The sequence below is a fragment of the Erinaceus europaeus genome, chromosome 3 (genome assembly GCF_950295315.1).
Source record: "Erinaceus europaeus chromosome 3, mEriEur2.1, whole genome shotgun sequence".
Classification (NCBI taxonomy): domain Eukaryota; kingdom Metazoa; phylum Chordata; class Mammalia; order Eulipotyphla; family Erinaceidae; genus Erinaceus; species Erinaceus europaeus.
The window spans coordinates 103,269,921-103,295,221 of NC_080164.1; the positions used below are offsets into that span (position 1 = coordinate 103,269,921).

At 41.2% G+C, this 25,301-nt stretch overlaps 1 protein-coding gene across 4 annotated transcripts in view; it reads right to left on the minus strand.

Annotated features, from left to right (window-relative positions):
• Positions 1–25,301, minus strand: part of CTNNA2 (catenin alpha 2) — a 1,425,261-nt gene that overhangs the window by 1,013,284 nt on the left and 386,676 nt on the right. For all 4 annotated transcript variants that reach the window (XM_060187717.1, XM_060187715.1, XM_007531774.3 and 1 more), the window contains one exon: positions 8,401–8,604. In XM_060187717.1, the coding sequence (XP_060043700.1) occupies positions 8,401–8,604 (204 nt within the window). The remainder of the gene's footprint in view (positions 1–8,400; positions 8,605–25,301) is intronic.

The window sequence follows — 25,301 nt, forward strand, 5'->3', positions numbered from 1 at the left end:
GAAGGATAGGGATAGGAAGAGGGAAAGGGAGAGGGATAGGAAGAGGGAAAGGGAGAGGGAGAGGGAGAGGGAGAGGGAGAGGGAGAGGGAGAGGGAGAGGGAGAGGGAGAGGGAGAGGGAGAGGGAGAGGGAGAGGGAGAGGGAGAGAGAATCACAGCACCAAAGCTTTCTCTGAGGTGATGGAGCTAGTCTGGAACCCAGATCCTGCATGTGACAAAGCAGGGTGCTGCTAAGTGATCTAGCCCAATAGTAATACTCTATTTAGCGGAAATTCTTTTTAAAAATACTTGGACTTTGTGGGTGGGTGGGGGTCTGTAGCACAGCAGGTTAAAGGCTCATGGTATGAAGTGCAAGGACCAGCTTAAGGATACCAGTTCTAGCCCTGTGCTCCCCACTGCTTCACAAGCAGTGGGTGAAGGAGGTCTGCAGGTGTCTATCTGTCTCTCCCTTCTCTGGCTTCCCCTCCTTTCTTGGTTTCTCTCTGTCCTATACAACAACAGAAACAATAATAACAACCACAACAGTAATAACAACAATAAAAGCAAGGGGAACAAAATGGAAAAAAAATGGCCTCCAGGAACAGTGGACTTGTAGTACACGTACTGAGCCCCAGCAATAACCCTGAAAACGGAAGGAAGGAAGGAAGGAAGGAAGGAAGGAAGGAAGGAAGGAAGGAAGGAAGGAAGGAAGGAAGGAAGGAAGGAAGTCAGTCATCCAGGAGCCAGGAGGCTTGGAGTAGTTGCAATCAGACCTCTGCTCTCCCCAACACAACTATTGTACACAAGAGATCGAGTTGGACACATAATCTACAGCTGAAAAAAAAAAAATCCACAGCCTCAGGTGGGTGCCGGCACACACTGTTGGGGAAACAGGAGTGGGTTGGAAGACACAGTTGATCAAAACCAGAACTCTGGGCAGACTGTGCATGGCACGGACCCACACCATCTTGGACAGTAAGGCAGTCCATAATATTATTGCATAATCTTTTGAATCTCTACCTCATCTGTAGTAATATCTCTTCTTTCATTCTTGAGTGATTTTACCAAAGCATTCTCTCTTTTTCTCTTGGTGAATGTTGCTAGTGGCTTATCTATTGTATTTATCCTTTCAAAGAATCAGCTCTTATGGTCTTCTTGTTTACTATTTCATTGATTTCTGCTCTGACTTTGACTATTTCCTGTCTCCTGCTGACATTGTTTCTTTTTGTTGATCTACTTCTAGTTGACTGAGGTGGGTTGTTAGGTGGTTTATTAGTGATTTCTCCTGTTTATTACTGAATGTGGGCCTGTATTGCTATAAACTTCCCTTTCAGCACTGCTTTTGCTGCATCTCAAAGGATCTTGTAACTGGTTTCTTCATTTACATTGGCATTAAGATAATTCTTAATTTCTTTTTTGATCTCTTCAGTGATACATTTATTGTTCAGCAGCATATTGTTTAGTCTCCAGGCTTTGGGGAATTTCTTTCTTTTTTTTTTGGTTGATTTCTAGTTTTCATGCCTTTGTGGTCTGAGAGGATGTATTTTATAATTTTGATATTCACATATCTGTTTAGACTGTCTTTGTGGCTCAGCATATGGTCAATCCTTGAAAATGTTCCATGTGTACTTGAGAAGAATGTTGTATCCATTATTTTGGGGATGGAAAGTCCTGTATACATCTATTAGGCCCATTTCATTTATGGTTTCATTTAAGTTCACCATTTCTCTATTGATTTTTTGCCCATATGTTCAGTCTCTTGCTATGAGTGATGTGTTGAAATCTCCTACTATTATTGTGTTGCTATCAGTGTCTCCCTTGAATTCAGTAAGTGTTTGTTTTGTATATTTTGGGTCCTCCTAAGTTGGGGGCATAAATATTAATGATGGTCACATCTTCTTGTTGGATTGATCATGTAATGTTCTTCTCTATCTTTGATTACTTTCTTTGCCTGAAAATCTATTTTATCAGAGAATAGATTTCCTGCCCTTTTTTATGAGTTATTAGCCCTCCCCACCTGCAGGGGAGTCACTTCACAGGTGGCGAAGCAGGTCTGCAGGTGTCTATCTTTCTCTCCCCCTCTCTGTCTTCCCCTCCTCTCTCCATTTCTCTCTAACAATGACATCAATAACAACAATAACTACAACAACAACAAAAGGCAGCAAAAGGGAAAACAAATAAATATAAAAAATAAATAACTCATTCAGCTCAACAAAAAGGAACAACCCAATAAAAAAATGGTTAGAGGACATGCATAGACAGTTCTCCAAAGAGATATACATAGCCCACAGACATATGCAGAAATGCTCTAATTCACTCATCACCAGAGAAATGCAAATTAAAACCACATTGAGATATCACCTCACACCTTTAAGAATGGCCTTCATCAACAAAACAGGAGGAGATAAATGTTGGAAAGCATGTAGAGAGAAAGGAACTCTATTTCACTGCTGGTGGGAATGCAAAATGGTACAACAATTATGGATAATAGTATGGAGAATCCTTAAGCAAATACAACATGGAAATACCTTACGACCCAGCAATCCTACTCCTAGGCATTTATCCAAAAGAGATAATATCACTACTTTGAAGGGATATATGCATTCCCATATTCATAGCCACATTATCTACAATAGCAAAAGTTTGGAAGCAACGAAAATTTCCCTCCACAGATGACTGGTTAAAAAGTTATGGGGCATATACTCAATGGAAAACTACTGAGCAATAAAAAAAAAAAGATGATTTTACATCCTTTAGGATAAAATGTATGAGACTTGAGAACATTATACTCAGTGAAATAAGCAAGGAAGTAAAGGAAAACTACAGGATGGTCTCACTCATATGTGGAATTTAGAGAATTGAACACACATACATAAAATAAACAACCAGACACAACACAACCCATATTTAAATTGGGAAAACTACAGTGGTTACCTAGGGGGGGAGGGGAAGAGGGCATAGACTTTCAATGGCAGGGAAGATGTGAAACTCTAGTCCTATCACTATTTAGTCCTGTCAATAATAATACGACATGTGGGGGTGGTGGTGGATAGATTTAATATCTCAAGTTCCTCAACTGCCTAGACTGTAGCCCTAAACACAAATACTAGCTTTTGCTAATATTTATCTTAGATTTGCAAAGTGATCAAACTCTGATAAGGGGATTAATTGTTTATGGATCTCTAAAAATGTATCTGAAAATATAGCTCTGCATACATTTAAATCAACTATAGCTTTAGACCAGACAGGTGAAGACCTTTTGACCTTGTAAGTATTTAAAATACAAAGAGGTTCAGATACCACTAAAAGCATTCAAATCATAGTGAAGTCAAGTATACTAATATAGATACTAAATCCCCCAACTAACCTGGTTATAATAATTAATTACTGATATCTTAACTCTCTAAGTCTATAAGAAACCCCTTGCATCCTCTTTAAGACCCACATTTCTCCTAGTCCTGGTACCTCTAGGATATGCCCATAGTTCTTGAAATTCCTTTTCTATGATTTCTTACTGCCAAGCCAACTTTGTCAACTTCAACCAAATCGCTAATGGTGCTGCCACCCCACATTATACTGCTATTGAAATCCTACCGTGGACCGCAGCCAGAGATACCAGCCTGAAAAGTCAACTGCACAGCTCTTCAAATCTGGTGAAACCTTGCCTAACACATGGGACTACCTGCATCCAAGTTAGATGGCACACCATTTAACTAAGTAACAGATACCAGATTAGGCTAGGGTTTAGGGTACCAGATAAAGGTGTACACATATCCATAAACAAGGGGCAATCATATAACTCAAAGTCAAAGTGCTCACTAATGGTTGAAGTGCCTAAAGAAGGCATCATAAATTCTATAATTGATTGGATTTAAACCAAATTAGCAGGACAGCCTAGCAGACAGGCCCAAAGAAGACTGATCCCCAAAACCTAACTCTGGTTGTGCTCAACAAATGACACTCAATGCAAAACAACTGAGAGAAAATCTTAGATCATCAGATAGAGAGGACTACAAAAGTTGGATAAAGGCAAGAGACTGGCCCACTTAATAATGATCTGTTTGGTCAATATCACACCACCCGGTCATCTGGGGCCTTAGTTAGGGAATCCTTGGATTCCCATACACAAATGATGGGCCTTGACCTATAAAGAGTCCCTCTCTCCACTACCACTGATTGCTTCCATAAAGAACAGAGTCTTGTGGGCCCTCTCAGGACTTTGACTATACCATAAAGTCTCTGAAGGAAGGCTAGGGGTATCCTACCCTGCCACTTGAAAAAAACTGGTCCTGAAATTAGTGCAGCCTGCAGTGTTCCTCAGATATGACCATGAGCTGTAAGCTCAGACCAATAGGGACTTAGAGGTTACACAGGCTCTGGCACTAAATATTAATATACATTTACATATGGGCCCTGGAACAGGTGGATGGAGGTAAATAGTTAATTTTAGCCACATTTTTTTATAAGAATGGGAGATAAGGGTGGGGGTATAGCATAATGGTTATGCAAAGAGACTTTCATGTCTGAGGCTTTCAAGTCCCAGGTTCAATCCCTCACACCACCATAAGCCAGAGCTGAACAGTGCTCTGGTAAAAAAAAAAAAAAAAAAAAAAAGAATGGGAGATACTCCCTTCCCTAATCCAACTTTCTAGTCCTTTTCTTCACTCTGACACCATTCTCTCAGACAATATTCTCATCCAACCTCAGGCTAGCTACCAAACTCAAGCAAAACTACTATAGCTGCATGCCCTCAGGAATGTGCCTGAAATGGTTCTCCTAGCTTTTTTCTACCCTAAAATCCCTAGTATCCCTAGTCTCATCTGCTCTGATCCTTCTTTCTGGTTCCTGTTCATTAACTATCTTGTCTGAACTTAGGTCATGCCACCTTCCAGACACCAGGCTGCAGATGCTACCATGATTCCACCCCAACTTCTCTGGGAAGATGACCTCACCAATGTGCCCTGGACCCTTGTGTCTTCAGAGCTCTGGTCCACTAGGGAAAGACAGAAACAGGATGGGGGTATGGATCGACCTGTCAACACCCATGCTCAGTGGAGAAGCAATTACAGACATCTGAACTCCTACCTTCTGCTCCCCATAAACAACCTTGATTCATACTCCCAGAGGAGTAGAAATGATAGGATGAAGGTAAGAGAACTCTGCTCTCCAGCTCCATCAGTACCCAGACAGAGAGAAGAAAAAGGAGAGGGACATTTGGAAGTAGTTATATTGTCATGAGTGGCTTCAAGGGAAAGAGAGTATTGAATCAGAAAAGAAATGGGCAACTATGTATAAATATGGACAGGTAGTTGTTGAGAAGATGGTTGGCCCATGTCTACAACTTTAGGAGAACTATGGTGGATTGAAGTGGAAATTAGAAAGAAAGGAAGAAAGAAAGAAAGAAAGAAAGGAAGAAAGGAAGGGAGGGGGGAGAAAGAAAGAAAGAAAGAAAGAAAGAAAGAAAGGGAGGAAGGAAGAAAGAAAGAGAGGGGGGAGAAAGAAAGGGAGGAAGGGGGAAGGAAGGGGGAAAAGGAAGGAATGAAGAAAGAAGTCTTATAGACCTATTCACTAATCTGTATATACCTTTGTAGAATTATCTAGGCAACAACTGAAACCATGTGAGTAGCATAGAGCAATGCTCCATGCAGGGTGTTTTTCCCTAAATGTTCAATATGCAGCTCTTCTTACCAGTTTCCATGTCCCTTAATTCTGTTCCACTTGACATGGTTGTGATCAAACAGTTTTACCTGTACATGCAAGCATTGCAAATTTATTTTTCTTTTTGTTTTTATTGCCACTGGTGTTATTGCTAAGGCTTCGTGCCTACATTTATGAATCACTGCACCTGGTGGCCATTTTTTTTATTTTTCAAATTTTGCTTTTCTATTTTAATGGATAGGACTGTGACACATTGAGAGAGATGGGGAAGACAGAGACGGAGAGAGAAAGAGAGACACTTGTAGCCCTGCTTTATTGCTTGTGAAGTGTCTCCCTTGCAGGTAGGGATTAGGTGCTTGAACCCGAGTCCCTGAGGTTGGTAATATGTGCACTTACCCAAGTTGTGTCACCCCTGGCCCCTTGTAACTTTACTTTGCATCAGAGACTAACTAGGAAATTATTGGAGTCCAGATGTGTCCATCATGCCAAGGTTTAACTTTTCCTTTTCAAGTTACTAATTTCTTTATCCTGATGTTGCACCACACATTATGTTAGATATCTACAGAGTAATCATTTGATAAAATGTTTTTCATTTTAAAATTCATTCCCAGGACTTATCATTGCATTTAGAAAGCAATGATATATAACCCTCTAGGAACAAATGACTAATGTATTAGTTGTTAACTACAAATGACTTTTAATGGAGACATAGATATATGGGTAGTTTTTATAATCATATGTGCAAGATTAATATAAAACTACATTACGGCAGTGAAAATTAATGCACTGGAGAGAAATTATGAAGTTAGTCTAGCTGTATCTAGTTCTACCTTGAAACAATCAAAGAGCTATGAAGCCCAAGTAAATTGTCTACAGTTTTCATGTAAGTCAATAGCAGATGTTTTATTTTAGACTTTGATCCTGATATGTCAAAGTAAGTAGAGATTGCACAGCTTGGAGTTTAAGCTATATATCCACATATGTATCAGCTGTAACGTTGTTGGAGAATAAACCAACTTTTCAATAAAAATACAAAACAGGGGAGTCAGGCGGTACCGCAGCGGGTTAAGCGCACATGGCGCAATGAGCAAGGACCGGCGTAAGGATCCTGGTTCAAGCCCCTGACTCCCCACCTGCAGGGGGACGCTGCACAGGCAGTGAAGCAGGTCTGCAGGTGTCTGTCTTTCTCTCCCCCTCTCTGTCTTTCCCTCCTCTCTCCATTTCTCTCTGTCCTATCCAACAATGACAACATCAATAACAACACCAATAATAATTATAACAACTTACAAAAAAAATACAAAATAGTTATATATCACAAAGTTGTGAGCAGAGGAATAAGCACCTGTAGTCTGTAAAACACAAAAATCCATCAAGTGTTCTGATCTGTATGAATTTACTCTGAAAGAAAAAAAAAAAACTACTTGACAGGTTTCTAGACACCAAGCTGAAAATTACATGTCATGTCTCCATCAACTCTTCTTTAATCATATTCTATGATTCCTATTGACAGGAATAGTCTCCTCCTCCTCTTCTTCCTCCTTCTCCTCCTCGTCTTCCTCCTCCTTCTTCTCCTCCTCCTCCTCCTTCTTCTCCTCCCCCTCCTCCTCCACCTCCCTTTTAATACTAAGATCTTAAATATCACTGCTATCCCTCTCTGAAAACTTCTACTTCCTCTTTAGCAATAAGTCTTCACTGACAAGCCTAAATATGATTAAGCCAAACTTTATATACAAAAGTTAACCTATTATCCTGCTATAAATAAAAAAAATAATGAAACTCCAGATTTCATAAGTAAAGTTTACCAATTAAATTTGATAGTCACAAAATGAAAAGCACCAGTGATCGGTTTAGCTTTACTCTGCATTGTACCTAAGCTTCACACATCACAGACAACAGTGACCTCTTGGTGACCCAGGAGCAGGTGAGGCATTCACAGCTTAATCTTTTGGTTCTGAAAGTCAGTATATCTTCCAAAAGCAAATAAACAAAAGGTGTATAAAAATGGGGGGTTGTTTATAGAAATTTATATATTTTATTTATTACTAAATTTACTTTTGGTGTTCTTGTTCGAAGTGCACTATATGTCAGTGCTGAGCCCTGACCTCAGCTGTGGACTGTATGTCCACTAGGAATGGGAGTAGTCAAAATTGAGAGGGAAGGAGGAACAGGGCTTGCTTGTTTCACATCAGCACTGCCTCAGGCTTTAACAGGAACCAGCATGGGATCAAAGATTTGTGTTCAGTCTCTATTGTCTAGCAGGTCACAACACAGCACATTCATTCAACTTATAATGTCATTTGAATTCTTTCACCACGACCAACCCTGTAGAAGCATTAAAAAAATAATAAAACATGCCATACTTGGCAGTGCCTTTATGACCTTAAGATTAGTACCTACAGCTGTCTTTGGTTTAGACCATACATTCCATCAACCCTATACTTTGAACAAATGAAATATTTCAAAGATTAAAGGCCAACCACAATGATAAGCAACAAATCACGTAAGTAAAAGGCCAAAGTTTCATCAGTAAGACTTTCCTCTCCACCAAATTCTTCCACACTAACACTAGGCTTTGAGTCAAAATCAAGACAGACTCCCTCAAAGTAGCTATTTGGTTTCACCAGATTGGTTCCTCTTGCAGGGAACAACTGTCCCATTTGGACGAACACCTGTCCATCCATCCTCTGATGCACACAGCATCCTTTTCCAAGAGTCACCCAATCACAGTATTCGCCAGGATTTGAGCACAAGAACCAGGACTTACGTTATTCATGTACTCGCTGAGCAGGTCCTGTAGCGCCTGTCTGACTGCATTGCACTCCGCCACAATCCTCTCCCGCCGGTCGTCTCGCGTGCAGGATGAGTCAGCCATGAGTGCAGCCCCACTGATGATGCTCTCCAGCCTCTCCTCCAGTGATGGCCGGAACCTGGCTTCACTGAATGTCATGGGATCCAAGATGATCTTATTCTGAAAGTCATAAAAAAAAATAAATACCTTAGCAGAGAAGAGCCAACTGCCTTTGTGCTATTTTCTGACCAAGAGCCTGAGACCAGAATCAGGCCCTGTGAGGAAGAAATCAGTTCTGTAGATGGATTCCTAACATGTCCTTGACAAAGTAGCAACTTTCTGTGAGAGAGTTTGCCTGAAGTCTAATCTTTAGGGAGAAAATGGCACACTGTGTTTGAAGGGTGTGTTCTTGGCAAATGTTATCTACACAGAAGGGTTTCAAATGAGAATGTGATACTGGTTTGGCATTTAAAGAAATATGTGGCCTTCCAGGAAAGCACATCTCCAGTGGAGCACGTTGGAAGAATGTGTATTTCAGAGCCACAGAGCTGAAGCAGCATCCCAGTCAACAGCTGACAGCTGACTTGGTGCATACTGGAGTGAGCGTATGCCCTGCTTATGATAAACACACAGTCCTGGGCCAGAGCACTTTCTCCAAGTGTGCACACACCATCCAGTAGGAGTTCCTGTCATACCATGCAACGCGTGTTTTTCCACTCCTTACACTGGGTGGGAGTACCATGATCCATAAGAATCTGAGTCTCTGGAGGGTGGAGTGCTGCTGCAGTTAGTTTCTCAGGCTGTCTCTCTCTCCTTATATTTCTCTCTTCTCTCGTTCTTCATCCTTTTCCCTCCCTCCCCCATACCAACCTTCCTTTCTCTCTCTTTCTCTCTCTACCTTCCTCTCTCTCTCCCTCTCTCTCTCTCCTTATATTCCTCGCTTCTCTGCTTCTCCTTTTCTTCATTCCTCTCCCTCGCTTCCCTATACCCACCTCTCCCCCTCCTTTGGCTGTTTTACATTTCATTAATCCCTAAGACAAAAAAGAACTCATCCCAGAAAGACTACCCTGTGGCAGTACTACTGCACATACACAAGGTCCAAGGTCCATTTCTACCACTGAAATAAAGAGGTCTGGTGGTGGCACAGCTGACTAAGGGTTGAATACACACATTATAGTGAGCAAGGACCTGGGCTCAAGCCCCCAGTGCCCACCCACCTGCAGGGATGGGAGGAACTGCATGAGCAGTGAAACAGTGCTGCAGGTGTCTTTCTCCTTCTCTAGTTCCCCTATTCTCTCTCAATTTCCCTGAGTCTATCCTAAATAAATAAATAAATAAAAATAAGAAAGGAAGAAGAAAACTAAAACTAATGTGCTAGAGAATGTGTGTGTGTGTGTGTGTGTGCTTGTGTAGTTTGTTACACTTAACTGATAGCATCCTAATAGTGGTACTGACTGTCTCTAAGAGAGCTCAAATAAGGGGAAAACAGTGATGCTTTCTAAAAGATGAGTTGCATTCCAAGCTGAGAAGTGATGTACCCAGTAGAGCACACACCTCATTATTCACAAGGACCCAGGTTCTAGTCACTGTACCTACCTTTTGAAGGGAAAATTCCTGAGTGGTAGAGCTTTGTTGCACTTGTTTCTCTTTCTATGTCTCTCCTTCACTATTTCTCTCCATGTGTTAATGGAAAAAAAAAATAAGGAAAAATGCTGATTGCTGAGGGCATCAAGCCCTAGTGGCCAAACAACACAAAACACTCTGTGCACCTGATGGTTTGAAAAGACTGGAATCATACAAGTATATAGAGATTGGCAGACGTATATGGAAAGATACATGCAAAATTCAAGAAATGCATCCTTTACAAAGACCTGGGTGGGAACTGTGAGGGGAGTTTGAACAAAAGATAGTGAATGGGATAGGAGTAAAGTGGACAGAACAAAAACTATTCATCAAAGACAACACAATTAATAGCAATTTTCAAGGATATGCAGTAGGCTGAGAATCAAAAAAAAAAAAAAGAAAAAGTGAAGTCAGCAGAATAGGAGCAGGACCTGACAAATGTTACTTCCAGCAAGTCAAGAGAGTGATGACATTGACAGAAAATATGATGACTATTAACACATGCAGTCAAGAAGCGATGTTGCTTCTGTGATTTCCATTGGGGATCACTGTTCTGCTCAAAATGAGAAAGATTATCTCAACAGAGGAAACTTAAGCAAACTGACCTGCTCAGGGGGGTATGCTCCTCCTTCAATAGGGGGTGCACACTCAAAATTCCAAGCATCAGACAGCTAGTAACAAAGGAAAATATCTTCCAACTTAAGGATCCCATGTGGATCCTTTTACTCTTTTATTTGAGGTTATTATTCCTCCAATGTCTTTTTTTTTTTTGCCTCTGAGGTTATTTCTGGGGCTTAGTGCCTGCACCATGAATCCACTGCTCCTGGAGGCCATCTTACCCCCCTTTGTTGCCCTTGTTATTGTAGCTTTGGTGTGGTTATTACTGTTATTGCTGATGCCATTCCTTGTTGGATAGGACAGAGAGAAATGGAGAGAGGAGGGGAAGACAGAGAGGGGGAGAGAAAGACAGATACCTGCAGACCTGCTTCGTTGCCTGTGAAGTGAATCTTCTGCAGGTGGGGAGCTAGGGGCTCGAACTGGGATCCTTACCCCCGGTCCTTGCGCTTTGCACAACTTTCACTTAACTCGCTGCGCTATCGCTCGAGCCCCCCTCCAATGTCTTATTAACACATGTACTCTATGATATACATATATGATTAGAAAACACAAGTTGCTGGCCAGACAGTGGTGCACCTGGTTGAGCTCACATGTTATGATGCACAAGGACCCAGATTCAAGCCCCCAGTCCCCACCTGCAGGGGAGAAGCTTCATGAGTGGTGAAGCAGTGTCTCCCTATTTTCCTCCTCCCTTCTTACATTTCTCTCTGTCTCTATCCAATAGTAAATAAATTAAATATTTTAAAAAAGTATATATCACCATGCACAAGGACTTGAATTTGAGCCCCACTCACCACCTTCAGGGAAGCTTCATAAACAGTGAAGCAGTGATGCAGGTATCTTTCTCTTTCCTTATCTGTCCCCTCCATTCTCAGTTTCTTTCTGTCCTATTCAATAAAATAATAGAAATGGGAAAAGAAAGAAAGAAAGAAAGAAAGAGAAAAGAGAAGAAAAGAAAAGAAAAGAAAAGAAAAGAAAAATGGCTGCTGGGAGAGGTATATTCACAGTGTCAACACTCCCTAAGCCCCAGAAATAACTCTGGTGGCAATAAAGAAGGAGGGTGAGGTGGAGGAGGAGGAGGAGAAAAGAAGGGAGGGAGGGAGGAAGGAAGGGAGGGGAAGGAGAGAAAGAGAGAGAAACACAATTTGCCACATGTACACATAACTAAGCAAAGGAGAGTAGGTTGCAATGCCATAGCAATCTGCCCTCTGCAGAGTATCTACTATGTACCAGGCTAGAGTGTTTAGTGATAGAAACAGTGGATAACATTAAAGAAATACCCACAAGGCATGGGGAGACATCATAATGGTTCTGCAAAAAGACTTTCTTGCTCGAGGTTCCCGGGCCCCAGGTTCAATCCCCAACACCACATCAAGCCAGAGCTGACCAGCAATCTGGTCTTGGTCTCTCTCTGCACCCCACCCTCCTTTATCTCTCTATCTTTCCCTCTCCCTCTCCCACTCTCTCATGGAAATAAAGTACATACAATTTTAAAAATAAACAAGAAATATTTGTGGCTTTTTCACCAGTGGCACCAAAATAACTGCTTAGTTAACACAAAATTGACCAGGTTAAGTGCTGTGAGAAAATGTACCTAACTTCCCAAAGAATGGTAAGGTATTTGCTGAAGATCTACCTGCAGCCTGGGTAACCCTGGTTTCAGTCCCAATACTGAGAGGAACAGGGAATGAAATGATCCTAGATCAGGAATGTCATCATAAGCCCTGTTGTGGGCCTCTCCAGGACCTTGCTTTCAATGTACAGCAGCAATGGTTTCTGCCCCACTCTCTCTCTGAGGCTTGGTCAACCTACTCTGCCACTCAAGGAAGACTGGTCCTGAAAGGAGTGCAGCCTACAATGCTCCTAAATGTGACCATGGACTGTGAGCTCAGACTGACAGGGATGCAGAGGCTACACAGGCTCCTGTGCTAAAAAGGAATATGTATGGGCCCTAGGTGAAATCAATGGGGTAAATAGTTCATTGTACTGATATTTTATCTTCAAATTTTGGAGCTACTCTGTACCCTAATCTAGCCCTCTAGTTATTTTGTCAACTCTGACACCATCTTCCCAGACAATACTCTTATTCCACCTCCATGTTAACTATCAAGCTAAGGCAAAAATGACTTAAGTGATGGGTCCCTTGGAAAGTATCTAAAGTAGACTTTCTAGCTTGTTCCCACATGAAGACCCCTAATTTAACCTGCTCTGTTCCTACCTTTGGGATCCTATTTATTAAACTATTGGTCCTGCTTTATATCATACCGCCTTTCAGCCACCAAGTTGCAGATGCTACCTTGATGCCATCCTGACTTTCCTGGGCAGAGGACCTTACTGATATGTCCTGGAACCTCACCTTTCCAGAGCCCTTCCCACTAGGAAAAGATAAAAACAGGCTGGGAATATGGTTCTATCTGCCAATGCCCATGTCCAGCAGAGAAGGAATGACAAACACCAGAATTCCCACCTTCTGCATCCCAGAAAGAATTTTGCTCCATGCTCCCAGAAGGGGAGAAATGATAGGGGAATATGACCAGAGAGCCCTGAACTCCAACTGCATCAGAGCCTGGAGAGAAAAGAAAGAAAAGGGGAGGGCACCTGGAAGTAGTAATGGGTTTAGGTATGACTTAGAAGAAGAGAAAGCAGTAGCATAGAAAAAAAATAATAAGGGGGCAAGCTGAAGGGTGGCGCACCAGATTAAGTTCACAAAGTATGAAGCTCAAGGACCTTTGCAAGGATCCCAGTTCGAGTCCCTGGCTCCTCACCTGTGTGTGTGTGTGGGGGGGAGTTGTTTCATAAGTGATGAAGCAGGTCTGCAGGTGTCTTTCTCACTCCTCTGTCTTCCCCATTTCAACTTCTCTCTTTCCTATCCAAAAAAAGAAAGAAAAATGGCCACGAGGCGCAGTGGCACTGAGCCCCAGTAATAACCCTGGAGGCAAAAAGGGGGGAAGGATGAGCAAATATGTATAGATATAGATATAGATATAGATATAGATATAGATATAGATATAGATATAGATATAGATATAGATATAGATATAGATATATAGATATAGACTTAGAGAAATAATAGTCAATGAATATGGGATGATCTCACTCTCAGGCAGAAGTTGAAAAACAAGATCAGAAAATAAAACACAAGTAAAACCTGAAATGGAATTGGCATATTGCACCCAAGTAAAAGACTCTGGGGTGGGTAGGTGGGTGGGGAGAATACAGGTCCATGAAGGATGATAAATGACATAGTTGAGGTTGTATTGTTAAATGGGAAACTGGGGAATGTTATGCATGTACAAACTATTGTATTTACTGTTGAATATAAAACATTAATTCCCCAATAAAGAAATAAATTTTTTTAAAAAAGAAATAATAGTCAATCCCCATGTGTGAGCTTGGGAGAACTACTGTAGCTTCCAATAGAAGGAATGGAATGGGGATACAGAACTCTGGTGGTGGGAATAGTGTGGAATTACACCTGTTATCTTATAATTTTGTAAATCATATTAAGTCACTAATAAAATAAAAAATGGAAATAATACTCTAGGGCAGGTTATGACATGGAATACATTTGTAGTACTATCTGTCTTAGAAACAGAATGCTTTGTACTTAGCTGAGAAAAGTGCTACTTACACTCTGTCTCCTGTGCCCTCTTTAGTGGGCAAAGCCTTCCCAACAAGTGTCAAATATTATGTGGAAGTGTTAGCTAGAAGGAAGAGCCACTCAGGAGAGAAAGTGTTCCAAAGCAGGGGCAGTGTGCAGGTGGGGGGCTGTAAGTTCTGTGTGTGCACTGGGGCATGGAATACTCCATAAGCTTTATCTTTGGCTTAGTGGTTAGAGGACATCTAAGTGGGAGACGTGTGTGTCTGTGTGTGTGTGTGTGTGTGTTTCATTGGTGTGTGTTTGTGTGAGAATGTGCGTATGTATGTATGTGAGTGTGTGTGTCTGTGTGTGAGTGTATGTGTCTGTGTGTGTGTGTGTGTGTGTGTGAACAACCATGCACACTTAAGTTACCAGAAACAAATGAAGTGAGTTTTAGAATCTATGCGGAAAATTCAACTTAAATAATTAATTTTAAAAATCAGGAGGTGGGGCACATGATTCAGTACACACATTATAGTGCACAAGGACCTGGGTTCAAGCCCCTGGACCCTGCCTGCAGGAGGAAGCCTTCACAAGTGGTGAAGCAAGTCTGTGGGTATCTCTGTCTCTATCCCTTTCTACCTCCCCTCTCAGTTTCTTTGTCTCTATCCAGTAGATAATTGATTAAAACTAAAATTAAAGTAAGAAAAAAATCTATTTAAAGTTGCTAAATAGGAAAAAAAAATCCTAAAGATGAACCTAGCCTAGAAAAACCACAGTATATGAGAACCAAAGCAGGGTGAAGAGGAAGCATTTGCTTCCACATAATTTGGAAGTTAATAATACTGACAGCATATAAAATCCTTAGATCACTGATATTTTCCCCAGAGCCCTGCTCAGCTCTGGCTGATGGTGGTGCTGGGAGTAAAACATAGGACTACAGAGCTTCAGGCAAGAAAGTCTTTTGCACAACTACTATGTTGTCTCCCCAGCTAGGAGATTACACCAGAATACCACACTTACATATGCAGGCCCAGGAATTGAACTCAGAGCCTTATGCTCAAGAGTCTTAGTATACCACCTCCTTAGCTGCTAAAGAGAGCTAATTTTAATAACAACTGTCATCCACTCTTCATATAAGGAGTTATATAATCTAAAGCTTTAGTGCAATAATAGTGTGTTGAGTTAAACTTGATTGAAGTTCTGCTACATGAGGAAACAGAAGCAAGAGCTGTGAAAAAGCAAAAAGATTATGAATGGTCTGAAATATGAACAATTCTGGGACCTGCATATTACTCCATGTATTTTACTGAAGAGGAAGAATGATGCTAGAGGAGTTGTCCCATGTTCATTTAGTTAGGGAGTGAGGACAACAGAATAAGAGCACACTGCTTTTGATTCCCACTTTATTCTTCCCACTGTATCAGACTGTCACCATTCAGTTAAAATGAACCTAATTATAGTTACAAAGATATATATTAAAATTATGGAACTTTCTTATATCAAATATAATAGCATAAATGGCATCAGCCATATCGACTTCTTTTAGACCCTATGGGCCACCTTGCCCTACCTGCTGATGAGTAAAAATATAGCTCTTCATTCAACAAATGCGTGCTATTGTGAAGGTCAGAGAGCATAGACTGAATAAACTTTTTAAAATTTTTTATTATCTTTATTTATTGGAGACAGCCAGAAAATGAGAGGGATAAGGGAGAGAGGGGGCAAGTGAGAAAGATAGACACCTTCAGCTCTGCTTCACCAAAAGTTTGTGAAGCTTTTTCCCTGCAGGTGGGCACTGGGGACTTGAACCTGGGTCTTTGCACACTATAATGTGTGCACTTAACCAGGTGTGCCACCACCTGGCCCCTGAATAAACTTTTTACTCCAAAGAACGTATGGAATACCTAGAATAGACTTTCTAGCTTCTTTCTACCCCATTTTTCTTGGTTCTCCCCACTTATTCTGTCATATACAATTCTTTCTTACATATCTGATTCCATCTATCTTGACACTTTCTTCTCCATGAAATTAAAAAAAAAAGGAAGAAAAAAGGAGGAGGAAAAAACACATACAACAGTCAAATCCAGAAGAAACTTCTCTGCCATGTCAAAAAAATGGCAACCTGGGGGCTGGGTGGTAGCACAGGACCAGTATAAGGATCCCAGTTCGAGCCCCCACCTCCCCACATGCAGGCGGTTGCTTCACAGGTGGTGAAGCAGGTTTGCAGGCCTTCAACTCCTCTCTCAATTTCTCTTTATCCTATCTGACAATAATAACAACAATGATAAAAACAACAAGGGCAACAAAAAGGAAAAAAAACATAGCCTCCAGGAGCAGTGGATTTGTAGTGCAGGCACCAAGCCCCAGCAATAACCCTGGAGGCATAAAAAAAAAAAAGTCAGGGGTTGGGCGGTAGCAGGATGGCTTAAGTGCACATGGAGAGCTGCACAAGGACCAGTGTAAGGATTCCAGTTAAAGGATCCCAGTTCAATCCCCGGCTCCCCAACTTCAGGGGGGTTCACTTTACAAGTGATGAAGCAGGTCTGCAGGTATCTATCTTTCCCTCCCCCTCCCTGTCTTCTCCTCCTCTCTCCAGTTCTCTCTGTTCTATTCAACAACAATGACATCAATAACAAAAATAACCACACAACAATAAAAAAAAAAAAGGTAATAAAAGGGAAAAAAAATGCCAACCTGACTTCCCCATGCAGACGACCCTACCCATGTATTCTGGAACCTTGCCTCCCCACTAGAAAAAGAGACAGACTAGAAATATGTATCGACCTGCCAATGCCCATGTTCAGCAGGGAAGCAATTACGTTCTACCTTCTGCACTCATAATGACCCTGGGTCCATACTCCCAGAGGGATAAAGAATAGGAAAGCTATCAAAGGAGGGGATGGGATACAGAGTTCTGGTGGTGGAAATTGTGTGGAACCGTACTCTTCTTATCCCATGGTCTGGTCAATATCTCTATTTTATAAATAAGAATTTTAAAAAATCAATTTGGGAACTAGGCAGTGACACACCTGGTTAAGCACACACATTACAGTGCACAAGGTCTTAGGTCCAAGCCCCTGTTCACCACTGGTGGGGGAAAGCTTCACAAGTTGTGAAGCAGGGTTGCAGGTGTCTCTCTGCCTCTCTCTATCTTGCCCTTTTCCCTCAATTGACCTGCCTCTATTACATAAATAGATAAAATATTAAAAATAAATAACAGATATCATTATATAAAGCCATGTCAGCACAAAAACTCTAAAATACACATAACATCAATGGAGTGAAGCAAGTTATGATTCCAAAATTCCTAAAGCATAGCTGAGGAAGCTAACACTTCTTTTTTCTTGAAAAGTCAAGAATATTAGGCACCAAATGGTGGCATACTCACTTGAGCACACATGTTATCACGTGCAAGGATCCAGATTCAAGTCCCCTCTCTCACCTTTAGAGGGGAAGCTTCACAAAAAAGTGAGGCAGTGTTTCAGGTTTCTCTCTCCCTATCTATATCCTCTTCCCCCTCTCAATTTCTCTGCCTTATTAGATAAAAGAAAGAGAGGGGAAAGAAAGGAAGGAAAGAAGGAAGGGAGGGAGGGAGGGATGAAGCCAGGCAGCCACTGGGAGCAGTGGATTTGTCATACAGTTACCAAGCCTGTAAACAATGGTAGCAGCACAGTACCACATGAGACAACAAGGATGGGACTCAGAACCTCATATTTGAGAGAACAATGCTTGGCAGGTGAAATAATAACAGTTTGCTGTTTTGCAATGTGTGGGCCCAGGACTGAGTCAGACTCCCTCCACATAGGAAGCTTTCGTGTGTGTGTGTGTGTGTGTGTGTTTCCTTCTAAAAGAGAGAGAGACAGAGAGCAATGTGTATGTCTATATCTCAGAGAGAACAATGTATGTGTGTGTATATATCTAAGAGAGAGAAATTCCTTATCTGTAGTGTGTGTGCATCTAAGAGAGAGAGCTAGAGCTAGAGCTAGAGCAATTCCTTAACCACAGTGCCAACTCCCAGGTCACTGATTGAAGCTTCTTACAGTTTCATAATAGGTTAAACAAAGTTCTAATCCCAGAAATTAGTTACACGCAATGTATGTAGTTCAGAATGTTAAATTATCTTTTTAAAACAGAAAGCCAATTCATATTTCTCAGAAACAATTATGACTTAATTGCTGTTATCAACCTAATAAATTACTAGGTGATTTTCACAAACTGGTTATACACTCAAATTTCATGTCTGATGAAAGAATAATTGTATCAATATTCTGCAAATATGAAATGGAAATTGGTTCATTGGCCACAAGGGAAATTCATACACCTTGAAAGTAAACTCATCTATCTTTTTCTGTCTATTTTTAAACAGGCAAATTAAGATGTGGAAGAAACAGTTTGTGTCTCCCAGGAATAATGTGAAACATGTTAATTGCTTTTCAAGAAACAGCATGGCTTGAAAAATATTCTTTATAGTTAATGAGTATGTCATGTTCCTTCTGAACTCTGGGCCTTGATGCCCATTTGCTCATGCTGTCTTAAATGATATAGACTTTTTGTTTTGCACTGGAAAAGGACACCACTAAAGGGTAAATCCAACCAAGAAGATAAGAGGCGCCCATGGGAACAGAACAGAACATTCATTGAGGCACAAAATGCCCAGGATGCTGAAATGAAATGGCTTGTGGCAGCAGGCCAGAAGCCTGAGAAACTACAGATGAAAAAGCCAAATGGCTACTAAGATCTAAACCATCTATTTGAGCTAAGAAAGTAGCACTGTCATATTCCTACATCCATCTATTTCAAAAACACCTATTTCTTGAGCCAACTGTGTCAATAAGGCTAGGAATAAGAGCAGATCTCTACTTATTGGTGCTGTCTTCTGGACAGAGAAGATGGAAACAGAATAAGATATTTCAAAACAGCTACCAGTAAGAATGAGCATAACTTACCATGTAGGAAAAATGAAAAGAGAAAGAGAAAATACAAAGATAGGAAGCATGTGGATGAAACAGAGATACCTCTCAAGAATCCTGAATAGTTGAATACAGGAGAACATAGGATGAAAGATGAGAAAAAGAGGTATCTGGGAGTCTACTGAAGTGCTGTGATACCATGTTAAAAAAAAAGTAAAAAGTGTGTAGTTCATCTTGGAGCCAAGTTTAAATGATAAGTGAAACACAACACCTAGTTTGAGTTCTGGAAAAGATGAAGTGGCAGAAAAAGGTATAAAATATGGGGAGAAATGTTAGGGGTGGTGGGTAAATAGTATAATGGTTATGCAAAGAGACTCTCTCTTGCCTGAAGCTCCAATGTCCCAGGTTCAATCCCTAGCACCACCAAAATCCAGAGCTGAGCAGCACTCTGGTTAAAATAAAAAATAAAAGGAGGGAGAAGAAGAAGAAAGAAGAGGAGGAGGAGAAGGAGGAGGAGAAGGAGAAGGAGGAGGAGGAGAAGGAGGAGGAGAAGGAGAAGGAGGAGGAGGAGAAGGAGGAGGAGGAGGAGGAGAAGGAGAAGAAGAAAGAAGAAGAAGAAGAGGAGGAGGAGGAGGAGAAGGAGAAGAAGAAAGAAGAAGAAGAAGAGGAGGAGGAGGAGGAGAAGGAGGAGGAGGAGGAGAAGGAGAAGGAGAAGAAGAAAGAAGAAAGAAGAAGAAGAGGAGGAGGAGGAGGAGGAAGAGGAGAAGGAGCAGCAGGTAAAATGGTTTTGGCAGGCTGGGGGTATGGATCAACTTGTCAACACCCAAGAATAGAGAAGGTTGTGGGGACAAAGGAACCCTCCTGCACTTGCACTGCTTGTAAATTGGTCCAACCTCTGTGGAGAACCCTCACAAGGCTAGATATGGACCTTCCATATGACCCAGTAATTCCTCTTTTAGGGATATATTCTAAGGACTCCATAACACCCAACCAAAAAGATTTGTGTACACCTATGTTCATAGTAGCACAATTTTAAGAGCTAAAACCTGGAAGTAAACCAGGTGCCCAACAACAGAAGAATGGATAAGAAAGCTGTGGTGTGTGTGTGTGTGTGTGTGTGTGTGTGTATTTATATATACATATACATGTACAATGGGATACTATGCAGCTATCAAGAATGATGAACTCACCTTCTCTGACCCATCTTGGATGGAGCGAGAAGGAATTATGTTAAATGAGGGATGAGGGAGTCCGTTGGTAGTGCAGCAGGTTAAGCACATGTGGTGCAAAGCATAAAGACCAGCGTAAAGATCCCGGTTCAAGCCCACAGCTCCCCACCTTCAGGGGAGTTGCTTCACAGAAGTTGAAGCAGGTCTGCAGGTGTCTATCTTTCTCTTCCCCTGTCTTCTATTCCTCTCTCCATTTCCCTCTTGTCCTATCCAACAACAATGACATCAATAAATACAACAATAACTACAACAACAATAAAAAAACAAGGGTAACATAAGGGTAAATAAATATTTTTTAAAAAGGAATTATGTGAAATGAGATAAGTCAGAAAGAAAGACAAAGATGAGTATGGGATGATCACACTCATAAACAGAAATTGAGAAAGAAGAACAAAAAGGGAAACTCAAAGCAGAATCTGACTGAGTTTGGAGTAGGGCACCAAAGTCAAAATCTCTGAGGGGAGGGTGAGGGTAGATGTTCAGCTTCAATGTGTATGTGGGGGAGGGGAGGCAGAGGACAGAACTTTGGTGGTGGGAATGGTGTTAATATACACTCCTATTAACTTATATTCTCACAAATCATTATGTAATGAATATGAGAGGGGGAAAAGGGTTGAGTGTATCAAACTTTTTGATGCATAGACCACAGCTCTGAGTAAATGTTCCTTCAATCTAAGCACTTAAGACTTCAAATTGGTAATCAGATTTAATTTTAACAGTGGGAGCAAATGTTGGTACATTTCTAATAATGACTTGTTCTATTGAAAGCTTTAACTGGGAAGAATAGAAGCTACTAGTAGTGTAACTTTGTAAGATACAGGTATATGTAAAAAGCACTAAAAGACATAAATTATGGTGAGGTCTTGTATGATACAGCAAAACCTAACAATGGGATTTTCAAAGTTAACCCAATTGCCAAATAATTTGGTTATAGCAGTAATTATAGCTTTCTTAACCCCTAAGACAACAGGAATGTTCCCCTTTCTCAATAAAGCCCATATCTCCCCCAGGCCTGGAACATCTAGGGACTCACTTTCCTACATGTCTCACTCAATTCATACCAATTGATACTTCATCTGCTTATATCAAGCCAATCAGTACAACCAGACCACCTTGGCATGTTTCACTATGGACTGTGTCCAGAGATGTCAGGCTTGGAATGTCAACCCTCCAGCTTCATTATTCTATTGAGACCTTTTCCTAGCTCATATGACTCCTTAATTCCATTTCAAATGGTACACCTCTTAACAAATCTCAAAACCTAGATATAGTCCAGGGCCCATAAGGTAGGGAATATGTACACAGGGAAAATATATACCTTAGAGCAAAAGTGCACAATAGTTTGCAACAAGTCAATAAATGCAGCAAGCAAGTAGACAGACCTAAAAAGATACCTTGAAAGTACCTAATGAACTAGTTTCTACTTATACCTAGATACCCTCCTCACCTACCTCCTATTACACATCCCTTAATCACTCCAAAACTAAGCTTGTCAGACAAAGTAAGGACAACAAAAGCTGAATAAGGGCAAGAGACTAGCATACTTTAATGATGACTCTTTAGTCACTACCAAGCCACCTCATCACCTGGAGCCCTGGTCAGGGAATCCTGGGATTCCCACAGACATGATGGGCCTAGACCTCTAACAGATCCCTCTCTCCATTGTCACTGGTTATCTCCATCAGGAACAACCTAAGGTACCCCTCTGTGGGTCCCTATAGGACCTTGCCCTCAATGTGGATCAACAGTGCTAGGGACTTTGCAGGGAGGTTGGACAACATACTCTACCACCTGAGGAAGATGGGTCTTTAAATTAGTGCAGTCTGGAATGTTCCTAGCAGAGATCACAGAATGCAAGCTCAGACCTACAGGGATGCAGAGGTTACATAAGCTCCTGTGCTGAATATGGGCCCCAGATCAAATCAATGGAGTTTATAGTAACAACATTTATATACTTTTTCCCTATGTGGGAGCTATGCTCTTTCCTGATCTAGCTTTCTAGTCCTTTTTCCAACTATGAAACCATCTCCCGAGATAATAACTTTAACTAACAATAACCTTTACTGTTTACACAAGTCATTAAATAGGAGTTACCTGAAAGAGATTATCTTACTACTTCTGATCAATCTGTCATCTAAAGAAGTGAAGCTCTAGGCCAGAGAGAAGGCTTACCAGCTGTCAAGTGCCTGGCCATGTTGATGATACAGATTAAAACCCATTGAGAGGTGCTGTGTCACTAGAGGAATCTCTAGTGGTACATAAACTCCCTCCCCACCCCAACAATGAAAAGAAGCCCAGAGCAAAACTGTGCATACATGAAGCCCCAGCTCCAATTCCCACCCTCCCAATAAACAAAAAAAGGAAGTGCAACTCTGTTCTTTCTTGCCTAAGCAAATGTTATTTCCCTAAGTCTGTAGTCTCAATTGTTGATGTTTTCTGAGTCTCTATCCTGTTAGGCACTGTGCCTTTTATCTTCTTTTTTTCCCCCCCACTGAGACAGTTTCATGCTCTACTCTGTAACACCCACCCTCCCTCTCTTTTCAACAGCCCTTTCAGCAGAAAGGAGTACTGTTCCAACTCTAACACTCAACTCTGCTCCGCATGTGTTCAGGCTAAGCAGATCTGAGCTGTATGTGTTCAGATGCAGTGATGTGTACAGCTTTGCCACCACTACTAATTTATCTTCCGAAGTTCTATGCCAAGCTGATAGCCATTACCTGGTGAGAAAATCATCCTTTCTGCACTCTAATGTATATGGCTGTGCACAGCTGAACAGGAAGGTTACATCTAGAAAGCTGTCAAGAAATTATGAAGGTTCTGTCCACTTTTCCGATAGCACATCCCTGCACACAGACAGCCTCACTTAATTCTGATTTTATTTCACTTTATTTCATTTCTTTCTATAGTTACTTAACCACTGCACTGCTTACTTTTGGCTTATGGCAGAGCCAGTATGGAACCTGCACCCTCAGAGCCTTAGGCATGAAAAAGTATTGTGTGAATTGCTCAGGTATCTTTATGGCCTTACATTTATTTATTTATTTATTTACTTACTTACTTGCCAAGATAGTTATCACTGAAGTTCAGTGTCCACATTTTTACTCCATCACTACAAGTAGATATAAATATATATGCATATGTGAATATATGCATACACATATACTTTATTTATTTATTGGATAAATACAGTGAGAATTCAAGAGTGTGGAGGAGTTAAGAGAGGGAAAAAGACAGACAGACACCAGCATCCCTGCTTCCCTCTGTGTGTGCGGTTACTGGGAGCTTGAACTGGGGCCCTTGTGCATTATAACAATAACACATATTTTTAATAGAGGGTGGGAGACAGAGGGCAGAAAGAGAGAGATTAGCAGCACTACTCTCTTCAGGTGAGGACTAGGTAGCTTGCACCTGGGTCCTTACATGTGATAAAGTGCACACTCTACCAGGTGAGTCAAGCTCCACCACTCTGCTGAGCTTACTCTAGTATTCCTTACATAGTAAGGGAAATAGTGGTCACTAAGTGGTGAATACTCTACACTATAATTATTCTCTGATGAAATTCATTGAGAGGTTCAGAGAAGGTTCACTTTGTGACGAAGGCTTTTTACCCCACCAGGTACTGGGTTCACCCTCTACCACCAGAGCACAGGGCATCATAGATGATCCTGGGTGTGCTCCATGAAAAGTAAGTGCTGGGAGTCAGGCAATAGCACAGTGGGTTAAGTGCACGGTGGCGCAAAGTGCAAGGACTGGTCTAAGAATCCAGGTTTGAGCCCCCAGCTCCCCACCTGCAGGGGAAAATCAATAAAACAAGATTAAAAATAATCTTTTTTTTAGGGGTCGGGTGGTGGCGCACCTGGTTGAGCACACATGCAACAATGCTCAAGGACCTAGGTTCGAGCCCCTGGTCCCACCTGCAAGGGAAAAGCTTTGCAAGTGGTGAAGCAGGGCCGCAGGTGTCTCTGTCTCTCTTCCTCTCTATCTCCCCTTCATCATTTCTAACAGTCTCTATCTAATAAATAAATAAAGATAATTAAAAAATTAATAAAATTTTATGAGAGTTTGGTAGAAAGGCAAGCATACAAGGATTTATGTTGTAACTTTCAAATTAATAATTCAAATTTCATTTTCTTATTTGCTCCATGATTTTAGTAGCTCCATATTTACTTACTGAAATATAGGAGAGAAAAATCAAATTGTTTTTGAATAGTATCTTGCAGCAACTAAGAAAATTAGAACAGGGAGCCAGTCGCAGTGGTTAAGCACAAATGGCGTGAAGTGCAAAGACCAGTAAAGAATTCTGGTTCTGTTGGAGCCCTGGGCTCCCCACCTGCAGGGAGGTGCAGGAGAGGTCTGCTTCACAAGTGGTGAAACAGGTCTGCAACTGTCTATCTGCAGGTGTGTATCCTCCCCCGTCTTTCCCTCTTCTCTCAATCTCTCTGTCCTATCCATCAAAAAAAAAAAAAAAAAAAAAAATCCCCAGCAATAACAACAATAATAATAACAACAACAATGATAGAGAACAAGGGCAACAAAAGGAAAAAAATAGGCTTCAGAAGTCGATTTGTAGTGCAGGCACCGAGCCCTAGCGATAACTCTAGAGGCAGAAAGAGAAAGGAAGAAAGAAAAAAGAAAAGTAGAACTTAAAGATAAGTGACATAATGAGATATTGTCCTAAAGTTTATAATGCTTTCAAAATTTAAAGATGTAAGCTGACAAAATAGCTCACTTGGATAGTGGGCTGCTTTGCTCTATGAGTCATGCAGGTGTAAGACCAGCCCCCTCAGCACTGAAAGGAACTTCTGGGCTGTGGTCTCACTAGCTCTCAGATTTCTCTATCTCTATGTCTCTAAGAAAAAAAAAAGTTAAAGATTTGAGAAGATCTGATAAGCAGCAGTAAGACTTCTGGACAAT